The 23,551-nt window shown below is 35.1% G+C and overlaps 2 protein-coding genes across 9 annotated transcripts in view; one reads left to right on the forward strand and one right to left on the reverse strand.

The window, feature by feature from the left end:
- Positions 1–23,551, forward strand: part of LOC142343971 (uncharacterized) — a 286,528-nt gene that overhangs the window by 211,612 nt on the left and 51,365 nt on the right. The gene's annotated exons all lie outside the window — the stretch shown is intronic.
- LOC142343972 (uncharacterized) overlaps positions 2,292–23,551 on the reverse strand; it is a 244,708-nt gene continuing 223,448 nt past the window's right edge. For 2 of the 4 annotated variants that reach the window (XR_012759234.1, XR_012759233.1), the window contains 2 exons: positions 2,921–3,324; positions 2,293–2,321 (listed from right to left, as the gene is read on the reverse strand). Coding sequence is in view for 2 of the 4 variants with exons in the window: in XM_075395391.1 (XP_075251506.1) it covers positions 2,980–3,324 (345 nt within the window). In the remaining 2 variants the exon portion in view is untranslated. Of the gene's footprint in view, positions 2,322–2,919; positions 3,325–23,551 lie in introns of those variants that run through there. The other 2 variants (XM_075395392.1, XM_075395391.1) reach the window with 2 other exon arrangements.

Raw genomic sequence — 23,551 nt, forward strand, 5'->3', positions numbered from 1 at the left:
CTACGAAGTCTAAGGCTCTACAGTAAGCAAGAGAGCAACTTAAAAGGGCAACCTAAAAAGGTAAGGCTGAGGAAGATTTGAATTTAAGACATTTATAGCGTAAAAATTAAGACGAAAAGGTAATTGAAAAGCCAGAATATTAAATCTAAAGCAAAGGTCTTATAAAATGGAAAGCAATTAAATCTAAATTAAATCGAAAGGTCTTTTTTTAGAAAAGTCTCACTCGCAAAGAACTCTCCTGAGCAAATTGGAGTTCTAGCTTGTGACTTTATTATCACACTTTGAGGTGTTGATCCGGAAATGACAATAATAGCGAGGCAACATTAATTTTTTAATCATCATAGGCATGAATTTCAAATTCAAGCACTATAAAAAATGTACGTCAAAAAAGATAACTGAACTTTTGATATTCTCTGGAGCCAGATAATATCTATAAAAGCTCATTGATATAACAAAAACTTTTACAAAAATTACAAAATTTTTGCATTAAATCTCAAATTCGTTTTGTTAATAAAATCAAATTGCAAAGTTATTCCTTTAACACACAAAGAATTAAATGTGGACTGAAAATGCGATACAATAAATTAATATATCCTCTGACTATATTATACAAGAATTTTTGACCCCAGTCAATGTTTTATGAGCCATAGATGACATCGTATGATCTCCAAGAATTTTTTTCAATTGCGATAGAAATTGAAAATTATAGATTTTTAGGCTTTGAAATTTTTGTATGATGTCATTGTCCATGTATGATTTCCAGGAAGTCAAATAAGATCCTTGTATGATTACCAAGATTTCATACAAATCATTTATGACCTAGTATGAATACTAAGAAACGTAAATTTTGTATGATGAGCAATCCGGGATGATATACGCAGGGAAAGGTTAGTAGACGCTAATAGACCACAGTCGACAAAAACGTAGCCAAATTATGTCAGTCGAGTATCTTTTTAATTTTAATTTAGTCATGAATGCTCCGAAGGTGCTGAATTATAAGTCACTGCTCAATTTTGATGCGGATCTAACAGAATTTAAACGCTTTCAATACTTGCAATACTATGTATGAAAAACACTGAAATTTTGAATTTTTCAATATTAATTACAGCTGATGTTAAATAGTATACACGGTTTCACCAGCAACACCGCAAAACTGAATGAAATATTAGTTGCAAATTTTTCAATTTTCAAACGCCCCTATTACTGGTCTTACATAAATTCAACAGTTTTACCACTTTATCGTAGAGTTGAACACCTAAACTCTGGTGCATTTGTTGCCTCTTCTTCAAATGTGCCACAATGCCTTAATTTTCCGAAAATTTATTTGCTGTGTATTCTTTATAAATCGGATTACACCAAAACCTACTGTACGTGCTGGTGATTGTGTTGAATGTAAAAAACTTTGTTATAGAATCAACCCAATATTTTCTCAAAAAAGGGCCCTGAGCCAAATTAGGATGAAAGCTAAAACTATGTTAAATCAACGCTGAAAGAAGTGAAAATCTCTACGACCATTTTTTCGAGGATAAGCGCTTATGAAAACGGTATCTCATTCAATATGAACTGACTGAGCTCAGCGTTTAATTTTTGCTCGAGGATCGGCGTGCAAGAGATCGATTAAGTTTCCAATTTTCAACGCTGAGAATTAAGTTTTGAATTTATTTGCGAAGAGAAATGCTGAATAGGTGCTACTTTACGTAAAATGTGCAGTGTTAGGAAAATAGATCGAAAGAAAATAGTTCCCAATTAAATTTTGAAACAATAGATCGAAAATATAATTATTCAAGTTGCGTATTAGCCAATCAGATTAACGCCTCTATTTACTATTACACTTTAAAAAAACTGCAGGTAGATTATTTATAAATTGCAGGTAAATTTACCTAGGACTTGCAAGTAATCTGTTCTTTAATGCAACTTACCTGCAAGCAATCTCAAATACCTGCAATTCTAGGTAATTTCTTATTAGCGTATTCTAGACAAATTAAACGTATCAATTTTTTGCAGGTAATTTTTCAGGTAATGTCACCTGCAATGTTGCTCACCTGCATACGTTGCAGGTAAGTCTACCTAGACATTTTTTAGATTGTATACAGCGTATAATATGTTCGGTTGTTATATTTTGTTCTATTGTGATAGATTCATTTGAAGTCCCACGGGCGGCAAAGACATGGCCATGGCTTTCGAAGCATTGCCAGATGCGGTAATTCATTGCCAACCCACAAATAGCTCCTGATTTCAGCCTATGAGAATAGAGTTCAATTTTCGATCTATTATCCCAACTTTTCTGTTCTCGTTCTATTGTCCAGTCACCAAGATGAGCGCTAAAATAAATGCTTAACTATGTTAGATCAACGCGAAGAACTTGAGTACTGAGTTTATGTAAGATCAACGCTAGATTAAACGTTAAATTACGTAAGATCAACACTAAAAAAGGGTGAAATTTGTTTTCAACCCATTTAGACATGATCTTTGTTTTGTTTCATTAATTTGACACCTCGGCCGGGAAAAGAAAACAATTGCAGCGTAAAATAATATTGGAAACGTTTTGAAAAAGAGAGAATATCAATTCATTTTTGCCCATGACCTGTTCATTGCATAGCTCCCAGGATACTTATGTCTCAAAATTTGCTACAATCACCCCCTCCTCCTATCAGAGTCTGCCACACTAGCAATTCCTTCCATGTAGCATTCTGTTCGTACTCTTTTACCCATTTTGTTTCCCATCAAAAATAATTCATTTCCATTTATTTGTTGGACCCCATTAATAATTTTTTGTTTGCCCAAAATTAGAGGTAAAAACCTTCGATAATGTGGGAAAGAGTGCATTAATTATATTACGTTCAATAAATAGCCCTAAAACTAAGCTATTTTTAAAATGTTCATCTATGGCAAACTAAGATAGTCATTATAGAGTTATTACCTGGATTATCAGGTTATAGTGTGATTATAATTTGAGAGATAACTCCAATTGTTAACTAATTAATTCATTCGAATTTGACAAACTATATAATGCAGTACTTTGCCATCACACTCATAGTCATCGATACCCAGGAACTCTGGCTGTCTGCCTGGACGACTCTGTGCAGTGCACATCTCGTCCCGCTCGTCATCATCAAGAACGTTTCCAGGCTGTGACTCATTGCGCCACAAAATCTCAGGTATAGGTCCTTTTTCACCGTAGAAAGGCGCAGTTCTCCTCAATTTCTGAGCATTTGGACCAGGTGGAATAGGGTCATCTCTTTTGTAATATGTCCAAAAGCCAGATTGATTATTAGTAGGAAGCCCCTGTTTTATTGCCCAATCCAGTACTATGCCCAGCTGAGTCTGTTCAAAAGAATGAAGTCTGAGGTAAAGTGATTGGAGTATAAAATTCATGGTCTGGGCAGATATTTATACTCGAATGGTTCAAAATGCAAAGTCTGGATGAGATTGTTTGCCACATAAAAGCCAGCCGACTAGCATTACGAGCCAGTTCCCCTACCAAATGAAGTGGGCCATTTTCCTCTTTAATCCCACAAATCGTAGATTAGCTCGGTGACCCCATTTGTTTACCCCCTCCCCCCCCCCTACCCCCACCTCATTTCTCGCCTATTTATTAACCCCTCTATCATTTAACCCCACTATCATTTAAACCCTCTATCATTTCACCCCGATTTTAATAAAATTAGGGCTATTAAACTAGGACATATCAAGTCCCTCTCCGGCCAGCACCATGCCTCAGTCGCCCATGTGACTCGAAAAGAAATTCTCACACCCGAACGATCAAACACCCACATATTTTAATATCATATCATTTAAAAACTCCTCTACATTTAACCCCGCTATTATTTCAACCCTCTATCACTTCATCCCGCAAATTAGCAGTCGACATTAAAGGCATGTTTTGTCATAATTAAGAGCACAACTTGATCCCGTATGTTCCATTGTAAGAGTTTCATATCAGTTTCCATGGGCCGCTGAGGCATGACCATATTGGGTGAGTGATTAACTGATTTTGCTTAACAAAATGAACACTGATGATGAATAATTGAACTTCTGTAGCATGTGATGATTTCTCTACATTTTATAATTTTCTCAATTCAAACTTTACTAAGAGCTCAAGAGAAGCAATTCTGATGTATTTTCTCCTCGAAAAAAACTTTTAATTTGCATACCTGTTATGCGATTTATCACGAAGTTCGGGGGGGGGGGGATGTAGAGACACGTTTCTCTATTTCAACACACTTAAACGCTTAAACACGAAGATTGTGTTCACGAAAATAGATCTAGTTGACCAAACTTGAAATTACTTTTTGTTCGTTTTTATCTTCTAATTTTATTATTTACTTCCGTTAACCTCAAAATTTTCTTTAAAATCTTTAAAAAAATTCATGTGTTAGTTACTGAGTGCTTAGTGTCGTGGTCAAGTGTCTGGTTGAATCAGTTATTGTACAATTTTAGGGTACATTGTTTTTCAGTATGTGTATGTGTACATAATATATGTTGTTTATTTCTTTAAATGATGTCGACAATTCGCATTTCAAATATGTTTTTGGCGAACTGAAAAGAACTCAGAATTCGAATAAATAGTTTTCTTCGGACTTCCTTAACATAAGTTTTGGGTTTTTTCTGATATACACCCCTTCTCCCTCGCTTAGTCTTCATTTAACCTATATCCATTACCATAAGTTGACCATCAAAACAAACCTGATTTTGAACAGCCGTTCTGTTCCAGAGGCAAAATTCAAACAGTAATTTTCAGTAAGTTGGATAGGATGGTGGGTTCATTGACTCCAAAAGCATTTACAAACAATTACTGAAATGAAGCCAAATTTTTTTGCATGTGCCGCAATTATTGAACTTTTTAGCAATTATTGCTATTGATAACTGGACTCGGGTTCGAGGACTGTAAACCCAGCGACTACGAATTGACGGACAATTAAGTGTTAGCTTGATTTATCGGTCCTACTGCTTTTCACCCCTATTCATGTAACCCCGCATATCTTAACATCATATCATTTAACCCCTCTATCAATTCGCTCCTCTATCATTTCATGCCACCAACTAGCAGTCGACATCAAAGGCATATATCGTCAAAATTGAAGGGATAACCTAATCTTATGTTCGTTTGTGATAGTTTCATATCAATTCGCATGCGCCGATGAGGCATGGCCCTGACCCACGAGGCATGGCCAATTAATTGTTTTTACTAATTTAATAGTCTATTTTTTATGAAATAAAGATTTCGTTATAGAGGGGTTAAATTAAATTGGCTTGAAAATAGATGGTTTAATAAATCGGGGTGAAAGATAGGAGTTAAATAAATGACAGTGGGGTTAAACGATAGAGGGTTAATAAACTGGATTGAAATAAAATCGTTTTAAAAGTTTAGGTGAAAAATTTTAATATAATAGAAATTTATAATTGGTATTACAATACCGCTGATTCGAAATTCCGCACAGCAACTTAATATCATTTTAGATATACTGCGGGAGGCATAATTAGTTAAAGTCCCAAGTTGAGGTCCAGAAGCAAGGATGTCCACACCGACAACTAACGCTCAAGGGGAGGTCGTGCGTTCAAAATTACATAATGTTGAAACATCAAAAAACGTATGAAAATGTGAACATGAAAGCACGAAAGTCTGGTGAACGCACGGAAATCTGAACATGAATGCACGGAAGTCTGAGCACGAATGCACGAAAGCCTGGACATGAACGCTTGCAAGTCTGAACAAGAGCGCACAAAAGCCTAAACTTGAACGCAAGAAATTCTGAACATGAAGATTCGAAAGTCTGAACACGAACGCACGAAAGTCTGAAGAACGCATGAAAATCTGGGAAAAAATCTGACCAAGAGTCTGATAAACGCGTGAGAGTCTGACCATGAACGCAGCAAAGTCTGGTAAACACACCAAAGTGTGGACACGAGCAAATGAAAATGTGAACACAAACACACAAAAAAGTGATTATGGACGCACGAGTGTCTGATGAACGCGCCAAAGTCTAGACATGAACGCACGAACGTCTGAACTTGAACGCCCGAATGTATGAACATGAACGCACGAAAGTCTGGCAAACGCACGAAACTGTGGACTTGAACGCACGAATGTCTGGTAAATCCACAAAGTCCGGACATTAACGCTCGAAAATCTGAACATGAACGTACAAAAGTCTGAAAATGAAAGCAAAAATTTCTGAACAGGAACGCACAAGAGTCTGAAAAACGCACAAAAGTCTGATCATGATCGCACAAATTTTTTTGTACTTCCATCAGATCTTTCCTGTGTTCTTGCCCACACTGAAAAAACTCATCCTTCGGGATTGTATGTTTTCAAGAAGATGAAGAAGCCAGAGGGTTCCATGAGTCAACAAATCAATATATTTATAGTCTTTTTTTAGAAACCTGGGCACCTAGAAATCTTAATACCAATGGAGAAACAGCCTTATTATCCTACCGTGACTTTTTACCAAAATTAAGGTTTCGGTGTTTATCTACCGATATTCAGAATAAAGTGAACGTCTAAAAAGCTAAGATTTTATGAAAACTCATTCAAGACTTCTGAAATCAACCTAAACATATAACATCACATTATACAAATGAACAGAGTCAAAGCAAAGAGAGACGAACGAGAGGCGAACAAGACAAGAAAGAGATGTGCGAGAGACTAGCGAGCGAGCACAAGCTTCAGAGGCTAATTTTATTACAGCTCGCTACTTTTTGTTTAAGAAACTGATTCCTTCAAAAAACACACCAGACACCAAAAACCGCTCTAGAACTTATGAATTTAGTAATTCTGAATGTGGGTCAGTGTGGTTGAAAGTAACAGAAGTTAATATCAGTTTAACTATTTTTCCTTTTATGTCACACAAAAAATGCCAAAAAGATTAAAATGTGTAATTCAGTGAAAGTATGGCAGCTGCTAGTCGGGAAATTAATAGATTAGGAAACCATGAGTCCTTGAATGTAATGAGCAGCTGAGCTCAAGTCAGATGCTAACAGAGTTCTTCAGTTTGTAACAAATGACCGGGAAATAATTACAGACTTATGGAAGTGGCATAGTTTTCATTTGGGAACTTTTTTCCCACTCTGAACAAAATTTTCGTTTCGATTGCTACATGCGGACCAATTAATTTTCGTATTTGCGCTGAAATGGCTAAGTACAGCCTTTGTGCCAGGACTACACATTACGGATTACACACGATTATAAAGGTATAGTTATCATAATTAAAGATGGCTGGTTTTCCTCTATTTAATTTTATATATAACTCACCTCACTGTTAGACGTTTGAGACATTAATGCCTCTGAAAAGCCTCCTATTGGAAATTATAGCTCTTATGAAAAGTTTGTTTGTAATGTTTCTCCGGACCCCCTTAATGGGGTCCGGACAAATGGAGAGCCCACTTATTGGGTTCCCGACTATAAAATCAAAAAAAGTTTTTGTTTAGTTAATTGCGGCCAATCATTTTTGTTCCTTGTAGAGATTCTTCAGTGTAGAAATTGAAATCAAGTATATATTTTACTTATTTTTCATTATGCGAGCAGTTATTAAGGAATAAAACTTTTGAGATTATTTGATATTTGGGTGTGATTTTGATGACTCTACGAGTAAGTTTTGCTAGTTTTAAGATTTTTTCGTATCAAAGTCCTAATTAAAAAACTTTCTCTTAACAATAAAATTAGGATTAATTTTGTGTTTTTTACAGACAAACATCAAAAGAGGCCGGCTTCGGTAGTCTCATCAGGACGTTTAAAATCTAACGAAATTGATTTCCGTGGATTTATTTTGATTAAAAAATTGATAAAAATTTGGACAGTTTTTTTCAGTTTCTTTTCACAGTTTTTAGTTTTTTGCTCGTGTCATTTAGAGATAAGTACCATTACATAGCAAGGTTGTACTCATAAAAAACCCATTGACGCCAAAAGTAGGCCCAAATGAACTTTTGTTTTGTAGTATTTTGATTCAGGGATTTATCGTGCATATTTGTTTTGGCTTCAACAATGTGTTTTCATTTTTATTCATAATTTTTTTGTTTTGTTTGCAATTTAATTGTCCTAAGTATTAGCCTCGTTATTTTAAAAGTGAAATAATTAGCTTCTTAAAGAGGAATAAATGAACCAATTTAATGCTTTCCATGCATATATAGGGGTTGTTGAGAATTTGAAAATAATTTTTTACGGTCCAATAATCACTAAAGCTCGCAAATCTGAACAGGAACGCACAAAAATATAAACATGAACACATGAAAATCTGGACATGTCCAAACAATCCCAAACAACCTTTATGTACGCACGATAGTCTGGTGAAGGCACAAAAGTCTGGACATGAATGCACGAATGTCTGAACCTGAACGCATGAATGTTTGAACATGAATGCGCGAATGTCTGATGAACGCACGAAACTCCGGACATGAACAAACGAAAATCTGAACATGAATGCACGAATGTCTAAACTTGAACGCATGAATGTATGAACATGAATGCGCGAAAGTCTGATGAACGCACGAAACTCCGGACATGATCAAACAAAAATCAGAACATGAAAGCAAAAAAATCTGAACATGAATGCATGAATTTCTGGACAGAAACGCACAAGAGTCCGATAAACGCACAAAGTCTGATCACGAACACACAATTTTTTTGGTACTTTCATCAGATCTTTCCTGTGTTCTTGCCCAGACTGAAATAACTCATCCTTCGGAATTGTATGTTTTCAGGAAGATGAAGCAGCCAGAGGATTCCATGGGCCAACAAGTCCATATATATTTCTATATATATATATATATATATATATATATATATATATAAATATATATATATATATATATATATATATATATATATATATATATATATATATATATATAGCCTTTTTTAGCACTGTGGGGCACCTAGACGTCTTAATATCAATAGAGAACTTTCCTACCGTGAGTGTATATCAAAAGAGCTAAGACGTTTTGAATACTCTTTCAAGACTTCTGAAATCAACCTAAACATATAACATCACATCATAAAAATGAACAGACTCAAAACAAAGAGAGACAAACGAGAGGCGAACAAGACAAGGGCACTAAAGAATTTTTGTGTTTTGTTTGCATTTTCTTTGTCCTAAATTTTAGCCCCGTTTTTTTTAAAGTGAAATAATTGGCTTCCTAAAGAGGATTGAGTGAACCAATTCAATGCTTTCCATTCTTACATATGGGTTGTTGAGAGTTTGAAAATGTTTTTTGAATGAAAAAAACAATGGAAAATTCACATTTTTTAAATTCAATTCTGTGAACTTGTAAGTCTCTCCCAGTAAGAACGGGTGAATTGTGCTTAATAATGACTCATAATCTTTCTGGTTAGATTTTTCACCTTTGAGTTTTTGCTATCAAGACGTTGAGGCTAAGAATGATTTTCCACAAAATTTTCCGATCTTTAGGTAAATGTTAATAATTGTGGTTTTTGTTTAAATTTTGTCTTCTTATAACACTATGGAAAGCTTCAATGGTGTTGAATAGATTTCTAGCTGATCGGAAGAAAAATTATCAGCGAAAGAAACGTTTGTTTTGATTGGGCTGCGCTCCCTGTTCTGGCATTTATCTATTTGATTTTCGTTGGCTTTTTCCAGCATTTGTTGTCCTTTCTGTAGACAAAAGACGTTTTTCGATTAATGCAAGATGTCATTGCCTTACAATGAGAAAATAGGTAAACGTGTTTAATCCTTTCTGTTTAAAGCTAATGGTTTCAATTGACATGAGACTCAATCTGGAGTAAAATAACCTATTCAATGCAGTCAGTTGATAGCTGATGGTTTTGCCGACATTAATTTTTTTGCTTCGAAAATTTGTAATTTTTTAAGAAAATGTTCTCTTCATTTTTGTATTTTTTTCTGTCAACTAAAAACCTAGTCTTATCCACTAGATGTCCCATCCATCTTTTTGACCGATAAATCATTTTTTAATTTGGTTTTTTGCTGCAGCCGATGTTTTATATCGTTGACACTAAGCGTTTTCTTAAAAATTTTCTGAGTGCTAAATTTTTGTTCTTTTTTTGTCTTCCTTTTAAAATTCGAAAGCTTCAATGGTTATAAAAAGATTTCTAGCTGATCGGAAGAAAAATTATCAGCGAAAGAAACGTTTGTTTTGATTGGCCTGCGCTCCCTGTTCTGGCATTTATCTATTTGATTTTCGTTGGCTTTTTCCAGTATTTGTTGTCCTTTCTGTAGACGAAAGAGGTATTTCGATTCATGCATGATGTCATTACCTTACAATGAGAATATAGGTAAACGTGTTCAATCCTTTCTGTTGAAAGCTAATGGTTTCAATTGACATGAGACTCAATCTGGAGTAAAATAACCTATTCAATGCAGTCAGTTGATAGCTGATGGTTTTTCCGACATTAATTTTATTTGCTTCGAAAATTCGTAATATTTTAAGAAAATGTTCTCTTCATTTTTGTATTTTTTTCTGTCAACTAAAAACCTAGTCTCATCCATTAGATGTCCCATCCATCTTCTTGACCGAAAAATCTTTTTTTAATTTGGTTTTTTGCAGCAGCCGATGTTTTATATCGTTGACACTAAGCCTTTTCTTAAAAATTTTCTGAGTGCTAAATTTTTGTTCTTGTTTTTGTCGTCCTTTAAAAATTTTGCAATAAAAACAAGTCCCCCTCAAATGACATCAAAGTGAATATATACAACTTGTCTTTTACCTGTTAAAAATGATGTATACAAAATAAATGAAGTTAAATCAATCAAAATTCAGATATTAGCCGGTGACTTTTTTATCCTTAATAATTTGTCTTTCCGGAAATTTCCCGCAAACTTTTCTACATTTTTATATATGTAGTTATCATGTAGTGTTGTCTTATAGCCTAAATTAACCAAAAAGAGGTCTATTAATGACCTATAAGTAAATCTGCCAAGAAGTTTTTGAATGGCTTTGATTACTTTGAATATTTTTTAAAAAAGATCCATAGTTTTTTGAGCCTCGCCCAATTCTTTTTCCAAAATTTTTTCAAAAGTTTTTTTTGTCGGCTGGCTTTCTAGTCCATTGAGTACAGTTCCCAACCTGTACGAGAGAAATTGTATCATTAGGGTTTGTCTGATGGTACATTTATTTCGCTATTACATTCTTCTGAATCTAGTTATTGAGTTTTCTCCAATGAAAAATTTGTTTTCTTCTTTTGTTTTTTCTGTTGTCTTGCAGTCTTATTAATGGCAAGTATTATAAGTTCTCTAATGCGGCACAACATCGCATAGTCATTTTGTAGTTTGAACATTGGAATGTTGAAAATGATGAAATTAGGAAGTCACAAGTCGCTGAATACAAAAAGCAGCTGAGCTCAGTTTAGATAGCAATTGCGGATTTCAGTTAGCAAAAAATTACTGGGAACGTATCAGTCTTATCGTAGTGGCATAAATCTCATTCGTGAATTTTTGTTTTCCCAACGTGAGCAAAAGATTTGTTTTCATTGCTATTAGCAAACCAAGTGCTACTCGTCTTTGCAGTGATAATGCTAAGTACAATTTGTGATTCGGCACTGTACATTAAAGAATGTATACACGATTGTAAAGGTTTAGTTATCATAGTTATAGACTGCTGTTTCTTCTATCTAATTCTATATATAACTTTCTTCTCCGATAGACGTTTGAGATTAATTAATCTAAAAGATTTTGTTCAGTTAAGTTGTCGAATGAAATATTTTGTCCAATGAAAAATTAGTTGTATAAAACCAATAGCGGTATCTTTATAGAGCTCATCAAGCAAGAATAAATTAAAAACAGTTATTGAATTTTTTTGGAGCAGCTAAAGAGGTTCATTTTTTGGTGTATATTTGAAATTTGGTATTGATTTTGTTGAATTTAAGCGACTTTTTTTGATAAATTTTAGACTTTTTTGCATCAAAATCTTAGTTCAAAAATGTTTTTTTTTGCTGTAAAGTTAAGTTCAAATTTCTATTCTTCACTGACGTACAGCAGAAAGCCTGGTTTTTGGTCTCATCAGGACGTTAACAATATAAAAATTTTGATTTCCTCGGACAAAATTGGATTGAAAATGAATAAAAATTGGATAGCTTTTTTCAATTTCTTTTGATTGTATTTAAGTGGCTCTCGCGTCATTTAGAGACAAGTACCAACACATAGCAAAATTCTACTCATGAATAACCGCCGCATTGAAAAATGGCCTAATGAATTTTATTTTTATAGTAAATTGTATTCTGCGAATCATTACCCATATTTTTTATGACATCAACACTGTGTTTGTATTTTGTTTGAACCTTTGTGTTTTGCTTGCGTTCGTATTAGTGTCTATAAATTGAAGTGCAATAAATGGCTTCCTAAAAAGGTTATCTGAAACAACCTAATATTTTGCATGCATGCCAAATGGTCGTTGAAAAGTATGTGTTTTGACTTTTGTTTGAGTTTGTTGAAAAGATGTTGAAAAGTATGTGTTTTGAGCAAGATTTTGGTTGATTTTTGTCGACTTATTACAAAATGCAAAGTTCTCAATGCGTTGAAAGTATTTCTAGTTAATTAGAAAGGAAGTAATCACCGAAAGGTTGTTTGTTTTAATGGTTTGGACTCCTTGTTATGCCCTTTTGCTGTAATTATTGTCCTTTCTGTATACATAGGACTTACTCCGATTGATGAACGATCTCCTAGGACTACCCTAAAGATATTAGTAAACATTTTTTTAAGACTTTCAGCTGAAAACAATTGGCTTGAATGGCTCTAATACTACGAGAAGAAATAAAATTTTTTTGTAAATCTGTTCAAATTTTGTGACTCTCTAAAGTAACATTATGACAATACTGAGACATCCCATTGGTGTAGATTATGAAAAACAGAATTCAAAAGTTGTCCCTGAGTACCTAAATGTTTCAGTGAAATAAACAATCTTCTCCCTCTTTATTTTTTATTTTCTCGTTTTAGCCTGCGACGGTTTTTTTTTTCATTTCAGTCGTGTGATTTTTTCTCATTAACTACAAGGGTGAATAGCTTCCTTTAGTTGGAGTTAACCTCATGAATGAATTGCGCTTTTCCATTTTGTGTGATTTAACCTTCAACCAATATACGTTACAGCCGATTTTTCATATCTTTGACACTCTGCCTTTTCTAAAAAAAACTGTTGGTGAAGAAATCTCCTTCTTCTTTTTTGTTGTCCTGCAAAACTTTTGCATTAAAAACAAATCACATTCAATTGACATTCAAGTGAGCACATTTAACTTGTCATTTATATATTGACTAAGATAATAAAAATAATAAACGAAATAAAAACACATAACACTCAGATATTAGCCGATGACATTGAATGCTTCAGTAAATTGCGTTTATGTGAATTGTTTGTAAGTTTTTCTCTATTCATGTATCTGTAGTTATTTTTGTTCTCTCCCATAGCTTAGTACCAACAGATAATGGACTTATAAATGACCTTGAGGACTTATAAATATATAAATAAGAAAGTTTTTTATGAAAGTATAATGGATATTTAGAGTTCTGAAATTATTTTTTAACAAAAAATTTCGGTGGATTTTTCAGCTTCGTCTCTTTTTTTTTCAACTGTTTATCTAGTCATATATATTAGGGGTCCCTATTGCGTTGTAATTCAAATCAAGTGAATCTTTGTAAATTTGGCTTTATCTGATATTTTGATTTCGCAACTACGTGCTTTTAAAACTGGAAATTGAGTTTTTTATCGTAAAAATTTTCCTTCTTTACTTTTTTGCTGTTTGTTCTGTCGTTTAATTTTACTCTATAATTTTAAAAATGAGATATTACAAGTTCGCTAAGGCGGCTTTTGGCTTATCGTTCAATAATTCGTTTAATAGTTTGGGGTTGCAACAGTTTTATCTTACAAAAGCAACTATTTTTTTAAACATCTTTTCATTTCTTATGGAGGTAGGTCAAAAAAATAAGTCAATTAAGATTGTGGATGAAAGGGGTCAGATACTTAACTTGTATTGAATTTGTTTGAAAGACTTCCGGGTTGCTCTTCCGATGGCTCTTATACCTTAAATACCTTTATTGTTTTATTCGTTTTCAGGTTTCGTAAAGCTAACCTGCACAAATCTGACATTATACAAAGAAACTCGGCATGTTAGAATCAACAATCTGTAGATTTGCATAGCTGTGTCACGTCAATAAATGTCACGCTATGAAATTATTCAAAAATTACCTTATTCTTGACTGCTGTTTTGTTCTTTATCCAATTTAAATTGATCGTCGCCTCGCAAAATGCCTCAATAATTTCTAAAGTTTTCCTGTAGCAATTTTAATGTAATCCCATTTACTTCACTAACTGTTTAGTTTTCTTTTTTGGCAAAATGTCAGATGTAAAACTCCATTTAAATGTTGTTAAACCAAGCGTTTTGCTTGAGCTCCAGACAAGAAATGATGGAACTCAATTTTTAACCCCCGAAACAAACGCTGACTTACAAATTCGCCTCATTAAATAGTCCACAAAACTTTGTGAACTTTGCAACAACCTTCAAAGTTGAATGCCTTGAGAAGATTTGTAGTTGAACGGAAGGAACGTTATTAGCGAATCGCTGTTTGTTTTTACGGCTTCGACTCCTTCCTGACACCTTTCAACTAAATTTTTGTTTTTGCTGTAAACATTGTCTTTTCTGTAAAATTAGGACCTATTCCAATTAACAAATGATCTCATTGGCTTACAATCAGGGTATAAGAAATCGTGTTCATTGCTTTCTGTTGAAAGCTGTTGGTTTGAAATTAAGAATTGTTTTTAAATTTTCGTACATTAGACAAATTTGTTGGTTCCTTAAAGTATTATTATCACAAAAGTGAGACGCCCATTGATGTTGACAGTAGAATCAACGTGGGATTACATTAAAATTGCTACAGGAAAAGTTTAGAAATTATGGAGGAATTTTGCGAGGCGAAGATCAGTTTAGGAGATCCAACATTTTTCCCTGATAGCCTATTTTTTTTAAAAAAATTTGGACATTGTTCTATTTTGTTGTCAATTTATTGGTTTTGACTGCAATTTTTTTCAATTAAGTCCCCAATTTTAAATTTTTTCTTGTAAAAGACAAAAGTTAAGAGCATCTTTTTATTGAATCTAGCATCATGAATGACTTGTTCCTTCCACTTAATTGTGGTTTGAACTTCAACAAATCTACTGGTTTTATACTAAAATCAGCGATGTTTTTATCTTTGACGCCATGCCTTTTCTAAAAAAATTTTGTTGGCGATAAAATTTCCTGTTTGTTTTTTGGTTTCCTTCAAAAACTTTAAATTCAACACAAGATGAATTCAAAGAACATCCAAGTAAAAATATACATTTTCTTATCTAAATTCTAACTTAAACAAAATAAATAGTAATTAAAATAATAACAAATAAACTCCAAAATATTAGACAATGACGTTAAATGCTTCAATAAGTTGTTTTTTCGTATTAATTTTGTAAATTTTTCTGTTATTATGTATCTTTAGTTATTTTTTCGTCCTGTCATATGGCATAGTCTCACCAAAGATAGATTCCCTAAGGACTTATAACTAAATCTATCCGAATTTTTGTTAGCATATAACTTGTTATCTAAATACTAACCTAAACAATATAATAAATAATCTGAATATAAAAAAAATATTTTTCAGATATTAGACGACGACATTAAATGCTTCAATAATTTGGGTTTTCGTAATATTATTGTAAGTTTGTCTGTTATTTTATATCTTTAGTTATTCTTTTGTCCTGTACTATGGCTTAGCCTCACCAAAGATAGATCCCTTAAGGATTTATAAGTAATTAAATTCAAAATTTTTTTTTGCAAAAGGCTAATAGTCTTTATGCTCTTTAAATTAAGTTATTTTGAAAAAAAAATTGGTGGGATTTTTATGCTTCGCCCGTTTTTTTTCTTCTTCTCGACTGATTATCTAGTCCCATTAGGTATGTGTCCCATCTGTTTTGTAATTGAGGAGAAGTGAACTTGTGTAACTTTAGTTTCATCTAATGGTATTTTGTATTCGCTACTAAGGGTTTCTAAAACTAGATATTGAGTTTCTGCCACAAATAATTTTTTTGTTTGTTTTTTTTTGTCTGTGTTATCGCGAAGTTTTATTAATGACAATTATCAGAAACTGTCTAACGCGGTTTGACCTGTTATTATCCGTTTGTGTTTGTAACAATTTTTGTCGTGCATTAATATCGAATTTTTGTACATCTGTTCTCTTCATTTGTTATACAGTTAAGTCAAAAATTAAATCAATTAAGATTGTGGATAAGAGGGATCGAAACATTGTGTGCAAACTCGCATTATCGGGCCTCTTCGTTTTTTGTTTTCAAGAATTTATTACATTGCAAGGCGACAGCAACTAAAATGTTTAATTTGTATTGCCTTTAATTGAAAAAATTTCTGGTTTCGAAAAAAATATACCCTTATTGTTTTATTCTTTTTGATGGTTCGTAAAACTAACTTGTACAAATCTGAATTTTCACAAAAAACTATTTATGTACGAACCATCGATCTGTAGATTTGCTTAGCTCTGTCACGCCACTAGATGTCACGCTATGAATTTATTCAACAAATACCTGATTAGTGACTGCTGTTTTGGACCTCATTCAACTCAATGTGATCTCGCCTCGCAAGGTTTGTCATTAATTTATAACCTTTTCCTGCAGCAATTTTAATGTAATCAAATTTACTTCAATAGCTAACATATTTTATAAGTATAACCGACTAACGTCGGGCGAATTGCTCTCAAACGACCGGCGAGTGGTTGGCTTGGTCAGTAGCTAGCCACGGGGGGGGGGGGTGCACAGGGGGCTGATGGGGAGCAGCACTGGGTTTGGGGGTGGGGCAACAGCGCGGTGGGGGGGGGGGGTTGGAGGCAATAGTGGGGGTGGGGGTCAACAAGGGGGGGGGTGTCTCAACCTCTAAGAACCGCCCTTCAGAACATCAGTATAAGTATAAGTCTCCAAAACAGTTTGAGCTGAAACAGACCTGAAAGGCTCTAAGAGCACTTAATGCCCGCTGGGCGCTGCCTGTTTATCCAGTTTTTGAGGACGAAAAGTCAAAGACGTCAGACGAAAAATTGTTCAAGCGAAAAATCTCATAAAAAAGACCGACAGGACTAATATAAATGCTACAAACTTCGTTTGAGACCAATTAATTATGGTAATATTTCAGATGTAAAATAAATAAGATTGGAAATTGGTTTCTCTCCCAACAATATCGTTCGTTTTTTTTTTCAATTTCTTTCTCTACATTTTTCTTTTGTTCCATCTTCATTCTTCGTTTTTCCTCCAATTGACAGTTTACTAGTTCAGTTTTTATTGGTCTTTTTGTCTGTGTCTATTGCTTGAATTTGTTTCTTTCTTGACTCTTTTCTTTTTTCCTTTTTTCTATCTTTTTTCCCATAGAATAATTGTTTTTTGTTTCTACCTCCTTGAATCCTGTTCACGCGTCTCTCTCTTTTCTTTTTCATTTTCTTTCTTTTTTTATCTGTCCTTCTCTTGTTCAGTTTTTTGTTCACTACCTTTTTTTGGTTCTTCCATTTTCAACTCCCTATCGTATCCGATCCTCGTTTTTCTCTCTTCCGCTCTCTCTCTCTCTCTCTCTCTCTCTCTCTCTGTCTTATTTTTTATTCTATAGTTTATTTTCTTCTAATTGTTTCAATTTGTTTGTGCAAGATGTTCTCCCTCACGCTCCATTTGTCTTCCTCGTTTATCTCTTTCTATTTTCTTGTTCGTTTTTTTTTTCGCTGTGTTCCGTCTCGCGATTTTTCTCTCAGTTTCATTCCTCTTTTTCTACTTTGCACATTGTTCGCCATTGATCTTTCATTACATATGTTTCTATTTTCGGATCTTTTACTGTTCTTCTTGATTTTTCTTCGTATTACATTTCCATTTTTCTCATTTTTTTAAAATTTTCTGTCATCCCTTTTCGATCTCCTGTTGCTCAACTCTCTCCATTACGTCTTCCACCTTAACTTCTGAATTTTCTTTACTCTCTCCTTCCCTCTCGTTCGTTCTCTCTATCAATTCTGTATCTGTTGTCTTTCCTCTTTTTTAGACTTCTTAAGTTCTATCTCTTGTTTCAGTTTGTTATCCTGTTTCTCGTTCTATCTATTAATCTTTTTATTTTTTTCTTTTCATTTATTCTTCTCTGAGTTTCTTTCTCCTTCTATAACTCTCTTCTGTTGATCTTCTTCTTCTCCTTCTCTTTCTGTCTGTCTCTTCGTCCTCCTTTGTTCGTATAACTTTTCTTTCTACAAAACATTTTTCAATCACAAATAAACAAGAAATCTAGTTTTTTCTTCTTATGTTTTTGTGTCTATTGCTCTTGCTTTTTTATTTTCTGCCTGTTTTTCACCTCTTTCTTCTTCTTTTTGTTTCGTTTCACCTGAAATCCAATTTTCGTGCTTTTGGTCTATCATTTTCTTTCTTTTTTTGCAATTTCCTCTAATTACAGTTTCTAATTATTTGTCATGTGCCTTAATTCCTTTCCTCTATCGCTCGCCCTCTCTCTCTCATTCTCTCTCTCTCTCACACTTTCCTTCTTTCTTTCTTTCTCTCTCTCTCCTTCACTCTTGTTCTTTATCTAACGTTTTCTCTTTCTCTCACTTGCTTTTTGTGTCACTTGTTTTATATCTCTTTAATTTCTGCACTATTTCCAGCTTTATATTTTCTGTTTTCCCTCTACTTCATTTTTGTCTTCTCTTTGTTTCCAAAAACTCTCTGTTTTATATTTCTCCTTTTTGTCGTTCTTTTTCCTGATTTGTCTGTTCTTTTTTTCTTTGTTTTGTTTGATCCCTTTCTTCTCTTTATGCTTTTATCTTTTTCGCTCTTCCGTCACTTCCTCCTTCAGTCCTCATAATCGCCTCCCCTTTTTTCGTAGGAGATGAGAACAGAATCTATTCGGATGCCAGAATCTTATCAATGTAGAATACAATTGTATTTTCTGAATGTTTTCAACCACTATTTGTTAACAGTTTTCTTGCGAAGTAAATTTTGATAAAATAAAATAATTTGATTATGATTGTCTTACCCCTGTTTCATTGCTCCCGTATAACAATTTTTTCTTATTCGGCTAGTAAGATCTTGATTTCTTATAGAACTTATCGCTTTGAACTGTCTAGTTTGCATGATTTAAATTGGTCTATCGTTCACATTTTCAAGCCTCCAGGTGAACTTTTAATTCAATTCTATAATAAAACGCTTATCAATTTTGGTTTCTCTCAAGAATTGTCTTTTATAGTAGTGGGATAGTATATAAACAAAATTTATTTTCAAGCTGCTTGATGATTTTTTAGCCTCCCGCTAAAGTGGGCTATATTCCTCCTCTTCTTCGTTAATATGCATATTGAGGGAGGTGAGGTACAGATAAAATACTGACAATAAAATGGGGTTAAAAATGAAAATAAAATTAAGTGGTACCTGCATAGCAGGTAGAGGCTACGATAATGATTAATAAAATAAACAAGGTAGTACGCTAATGATTAATAAAATATACAAGGAGGCCAGCTCATGTGCAATAGCAAATAATGTTTATCATAATCACCATCGGGCTTTTCAGTTGGGATTGAGCATTACCCGCCACAACTGTCACAAATTAGCTGTTTCTTTGGCAATGGAGAACCACTCTTCATTTCACTTCTTGTGAGACATCCTTGGTGGCTTGAGGTGTTGTTTGAGTTCTTCGCACACGATGCTTCTCCAGGTGATTTTTACACCACCGGGTGGCCGCTTTGAAGAGGGTCCCCTGACGACCTCAAGGGTGGCGTCGGGGAAACATTTCTCAGGCAACCTAAGATCGTGACCCAGCCATTTCAAGCGTCTACGTTTGATGGAGATGTCGAGGTTGCTGATACTCTGGGGGCTCCATGAGTTCTTCGCCGGCACCTCTTGTTGAATCCCATCAAATTCTTCAGCTTTGAGGCGCGGAGCGCCAGGTTTCACAGGAATAGAGAAGCACATTTGTGATCAAGCATTGTATACTTTGGTCTTCAACGAGCGCAGAATGTCTTTCAAGCAACAGAACTTATCAAGGTTCTTGCAACTCTGGGTGGCTCTGCCTATGCGGGAGTTCACTTTTCGGGCTATTTTGCCCTTTAGTTGGATCGAGCTCTCCAGATTTGTGAAATGTGCAACGAGATTGAGTTGGGCGTCGTTGCAGGAGAGAGTGGAGCCTTCTTGTTTGCTGCAGAGTTCAGTCTTCTTTACGCTAGTTTTTAGGCCGCAGGACTCTGCGTTACTGTTAAGGGCATCAAGAAGTCTTTGGACGTCATAAAAGTTGCCATCGACTAATGCGAAATCATCAACTTAGTCGAGATCTGCCACGGCGGAGTCGTCCAGGCTGACACCAAACTTACCAGTTCGAAGCGCGGAGATCATGTTATGGTAGATGACTAAGTTGAACAGTAAGGGGGCTCAAATAGAGCGTTCGCAAACCCCGGTTTTGATGTCAAAGGATCGCGATGTCACTCAAATTTGGCTCCGGCTCTCCGCGTGTAGCATAAATATTACTTTGTTGGGAAGACCAAGGCTTGCAGCAATCTTCCAATTGCAGTGGTGGTTAACGTTGTCAAAAGCTACTCTAAAATCGGCGAAGACCACAGATGTGAGGCGGTCAAACTGGATTCTCTGCTCATGAAATTGTCTATGCGAGAAAATTTGGTCCCTGCAAACAACACTGCGTTTGAAGCCTGCCTGATTCTTGCACGTAGGGGGGGCATAGGCTGGTTCAATTCTCTTGCGCATCCCTATTTCAAGTAGCTTACACGCAATGTTCAGGAAAGTTTTGCCCCGGTATTTGGAGCAAACGCCCTTGTCTCCCTTCCTGTGCAAAGAGACAATAATGGCGTCTTTCCAATAACTGGGAACGTCTGTACCTGTCCATATTTTCCCAAACAAAGCCGAGAGAGGTGGTGAAATCTCGCCGGCTGCAAAATTAAAAGCTCGGGTGGGGGCAGCTGGTTGGTGCCAGCAGCTTTGCATGTTTTCAGTGCTTTGAGAGCAAGGGTAACCTCTGCACTACTGGGGGAGGAATCGTCGACTTTGGCTCGCGGGCTGATATCTGCTGAGTTGTCGACAAGATTGTTTAGGAGTGACTCAAAATAGGCTGCTCATGCTTCGATTTTTTTGTTGCTGTCAGCGATGGGTTGGCCGTTGGAAATCTTCAACGCTTCGCTGCATGTGGAGTGTTTGTCAAAGATTGTTTTGATAGTCTTGTAGACAAGGCGGTTGTTGCCGACTTCATCAGCCGCCTGGACTTCATCGGCTAGTCTACCAAATTTTGCGAAATTGTCGGCGCGGACACTCTTCAGGACTGCCGTACTAGCATTTTTTATCATCTTCCTCGAGCGGCATTGGGGCCCTTTGGCAATGAGGTCTAGAGAATCGTGCGATAGCCATGGCTTATGGGCTGGTCCCTTCTTTGGTAGGGATCTCGTTGAAGCTGCTGACATCGCATTGCGGATTGAGGACCACATCGTCTCGATGTTGAGGTCATCCGAAATGTTGGGAGAAGCGAGCGGAGAGAGTACCTGTAGCTGTCAAGGACAGCTGGTTCTGAAGGGAAGCGATGTCGAGGTAGCTCTGGCGGTCCTTTTTGGTATATGCTTTCGGCTTGAAACGGATCTCGGCCAAGAGCGTTTTATGATCTGAGTCGAGGACAGTATTGTGCGTATAGAGGCGACGTCATGGACTGAGCAACACCACCGCTGTTTGAGCAAGATGTAGTCAATCTGATTATTTGTCCAGTGGCCGTTGAAGAGCCAGGTGAACAGGACACGGGGGTTTTCTTGCAGGTTGTGTTGGTGACAAGGAGTCCTCTATCTAGGGCCCTCTGGGCTAAGTGGTCATCGTTATCTTTTCTGCTACCCAGAGTTCAACTTCCGATGGCTGCATTCTCGGTCGGGAGGGGGCATCTAGCTTAGCGTTTCAGTCTCCGGCTGACTGCAGGAAGTCTTTATTGGGATTGAGTCTAAGAGATTGTTGAAATGCATGTGGAAGATCTCCTTGACGCATGGGTCAGCGTCTTCCGTGGGGCTGTAGGTGGAAATAAGAGAGATGGGGAATGGTTTTGCAGAGAGTCTCAAATGGCATAGGGGCGCCAGGACATCACACAGTTGGCTAGCTTCAGCTGAATTGCAGTGCCGACTCCATGAAGGCCACATTTTTCTTCACCTGAAGTGAAAATTTTGAAGTCTTGGTAACGTTCCGACCGCAATGATCCACAATCTTGTCTCACTGCCAATTGAAGCAGAGATAGTCTGCCTCAATAGGAGTAAATAAAAATTTTTTTATTTCACTAGAATGACCACTCATGCAAACAAAATGAAAGACCAGAAATCAACTGCCAGCTTTTTTTCAATCACAAAAACAATTAAATTTTCCAACACATGATATCCATAAATCAACATCTATCCGTTTTCAAACCAAATCTCAAGCGGTTTTGTAACTAGTAGGCAACTGTAAGTGTAAAGTGCGCTCTATTGGTTTTGATAGGAATTTAAATTCTCAATTTGTTCTAATAATCGGGTGCAGAACATAAAAAACCTAGAAACTCTTTAAAAAAACCTAGAATCTTTAATCTAAATCTAATATGGGAGTTCAAAATAAGATCAAAATCAAGTAGTGAATTCTTAAGCAATATAATTGCAAGGTAAGTCAAGAATGAGAAAAGTTTTGTTTGCCTTTGGAGCTGAACCAACAATTGGTCTAGCAAACTGGTTTCCACTTAATATAAACATACATGCCAAAAAATACAGAACAAATCATGAATGGAACTCTAATTTCATCAAAAATTACGGAAATGAGAAAAGCCAAATACATCCTCTCGGTAAAATCAAAAACTAAAGCCGATAAAAAAGTAAAAGTAGATCAAGTAGATAAAAGTAGATATTAGTATGAACCGGTTAGCAAATCTGACTAATGGGATTAACTTAGGAGCAGACAAAATAATAGCGAAATGCAAACATTTTTTTTCCAAAATCTGTTATCCTTTTTGAATAGAAATTTTCGAACAATTCGCTTTCAATTGAACATTTTCAGCATTGTTAATTACGTTTCTAAAGAAAAAAATTGACTTTTTGAGAAACTGAAACAATCATCCAGTTATACACAATTATTTTTATCAAAAAACCAAATAGGTGACAAAACAAATATGGACAAAATTCAATTTTTACCAAAACTATACGAAAAAGGGCTTTTTTGTATGTATGATATGTTTTCATTAAATAATTAAGTTCAGATATGCCTCATTATTGACCATTCAAGATTTCAAAAAAGATATTGAAGTGCGTGCCCACAAAAAAAAACAAAAGCTGTCAGATGTCGAAATTCATTTAGATTTTTGAAAAACGTAAATCAAATTCATAAAAAAGTTAACTATGAACTCCCGCTTTTCATAAAATTTGTGTTTACAAACACTGAGTTCATTGAAATCTTATATTACAATTAAAGTCGAACAACTAAACTCAGATCTTAAAATATTGCAATTTTTTTTGCTCACAAAAAACTTATCATTAGAATAAATGTAAAAAAAGACTTAACATAATTTGTTACATTTTCAAGTAGACCTTTCAGGTTTGAGACCTAATTACAATATAGTATATTCATT

The sequence above is a fragment of the Convolutriloba macropyga genome, chromosome 8 (assembly GCF_964194025.1).
Source record: "Convolutriloba macropyga chromosome 8, txConMacr16.3, whole genome shotgun sequence".
In the NCBI taxonomy this organism is placed as follows: domain Eukaryota; kingdom Metazoa; phylum Xenacoelomorpha; order Acoela; family Convolutidae; genus Convolutriloba; species Convolutriloba macropyga.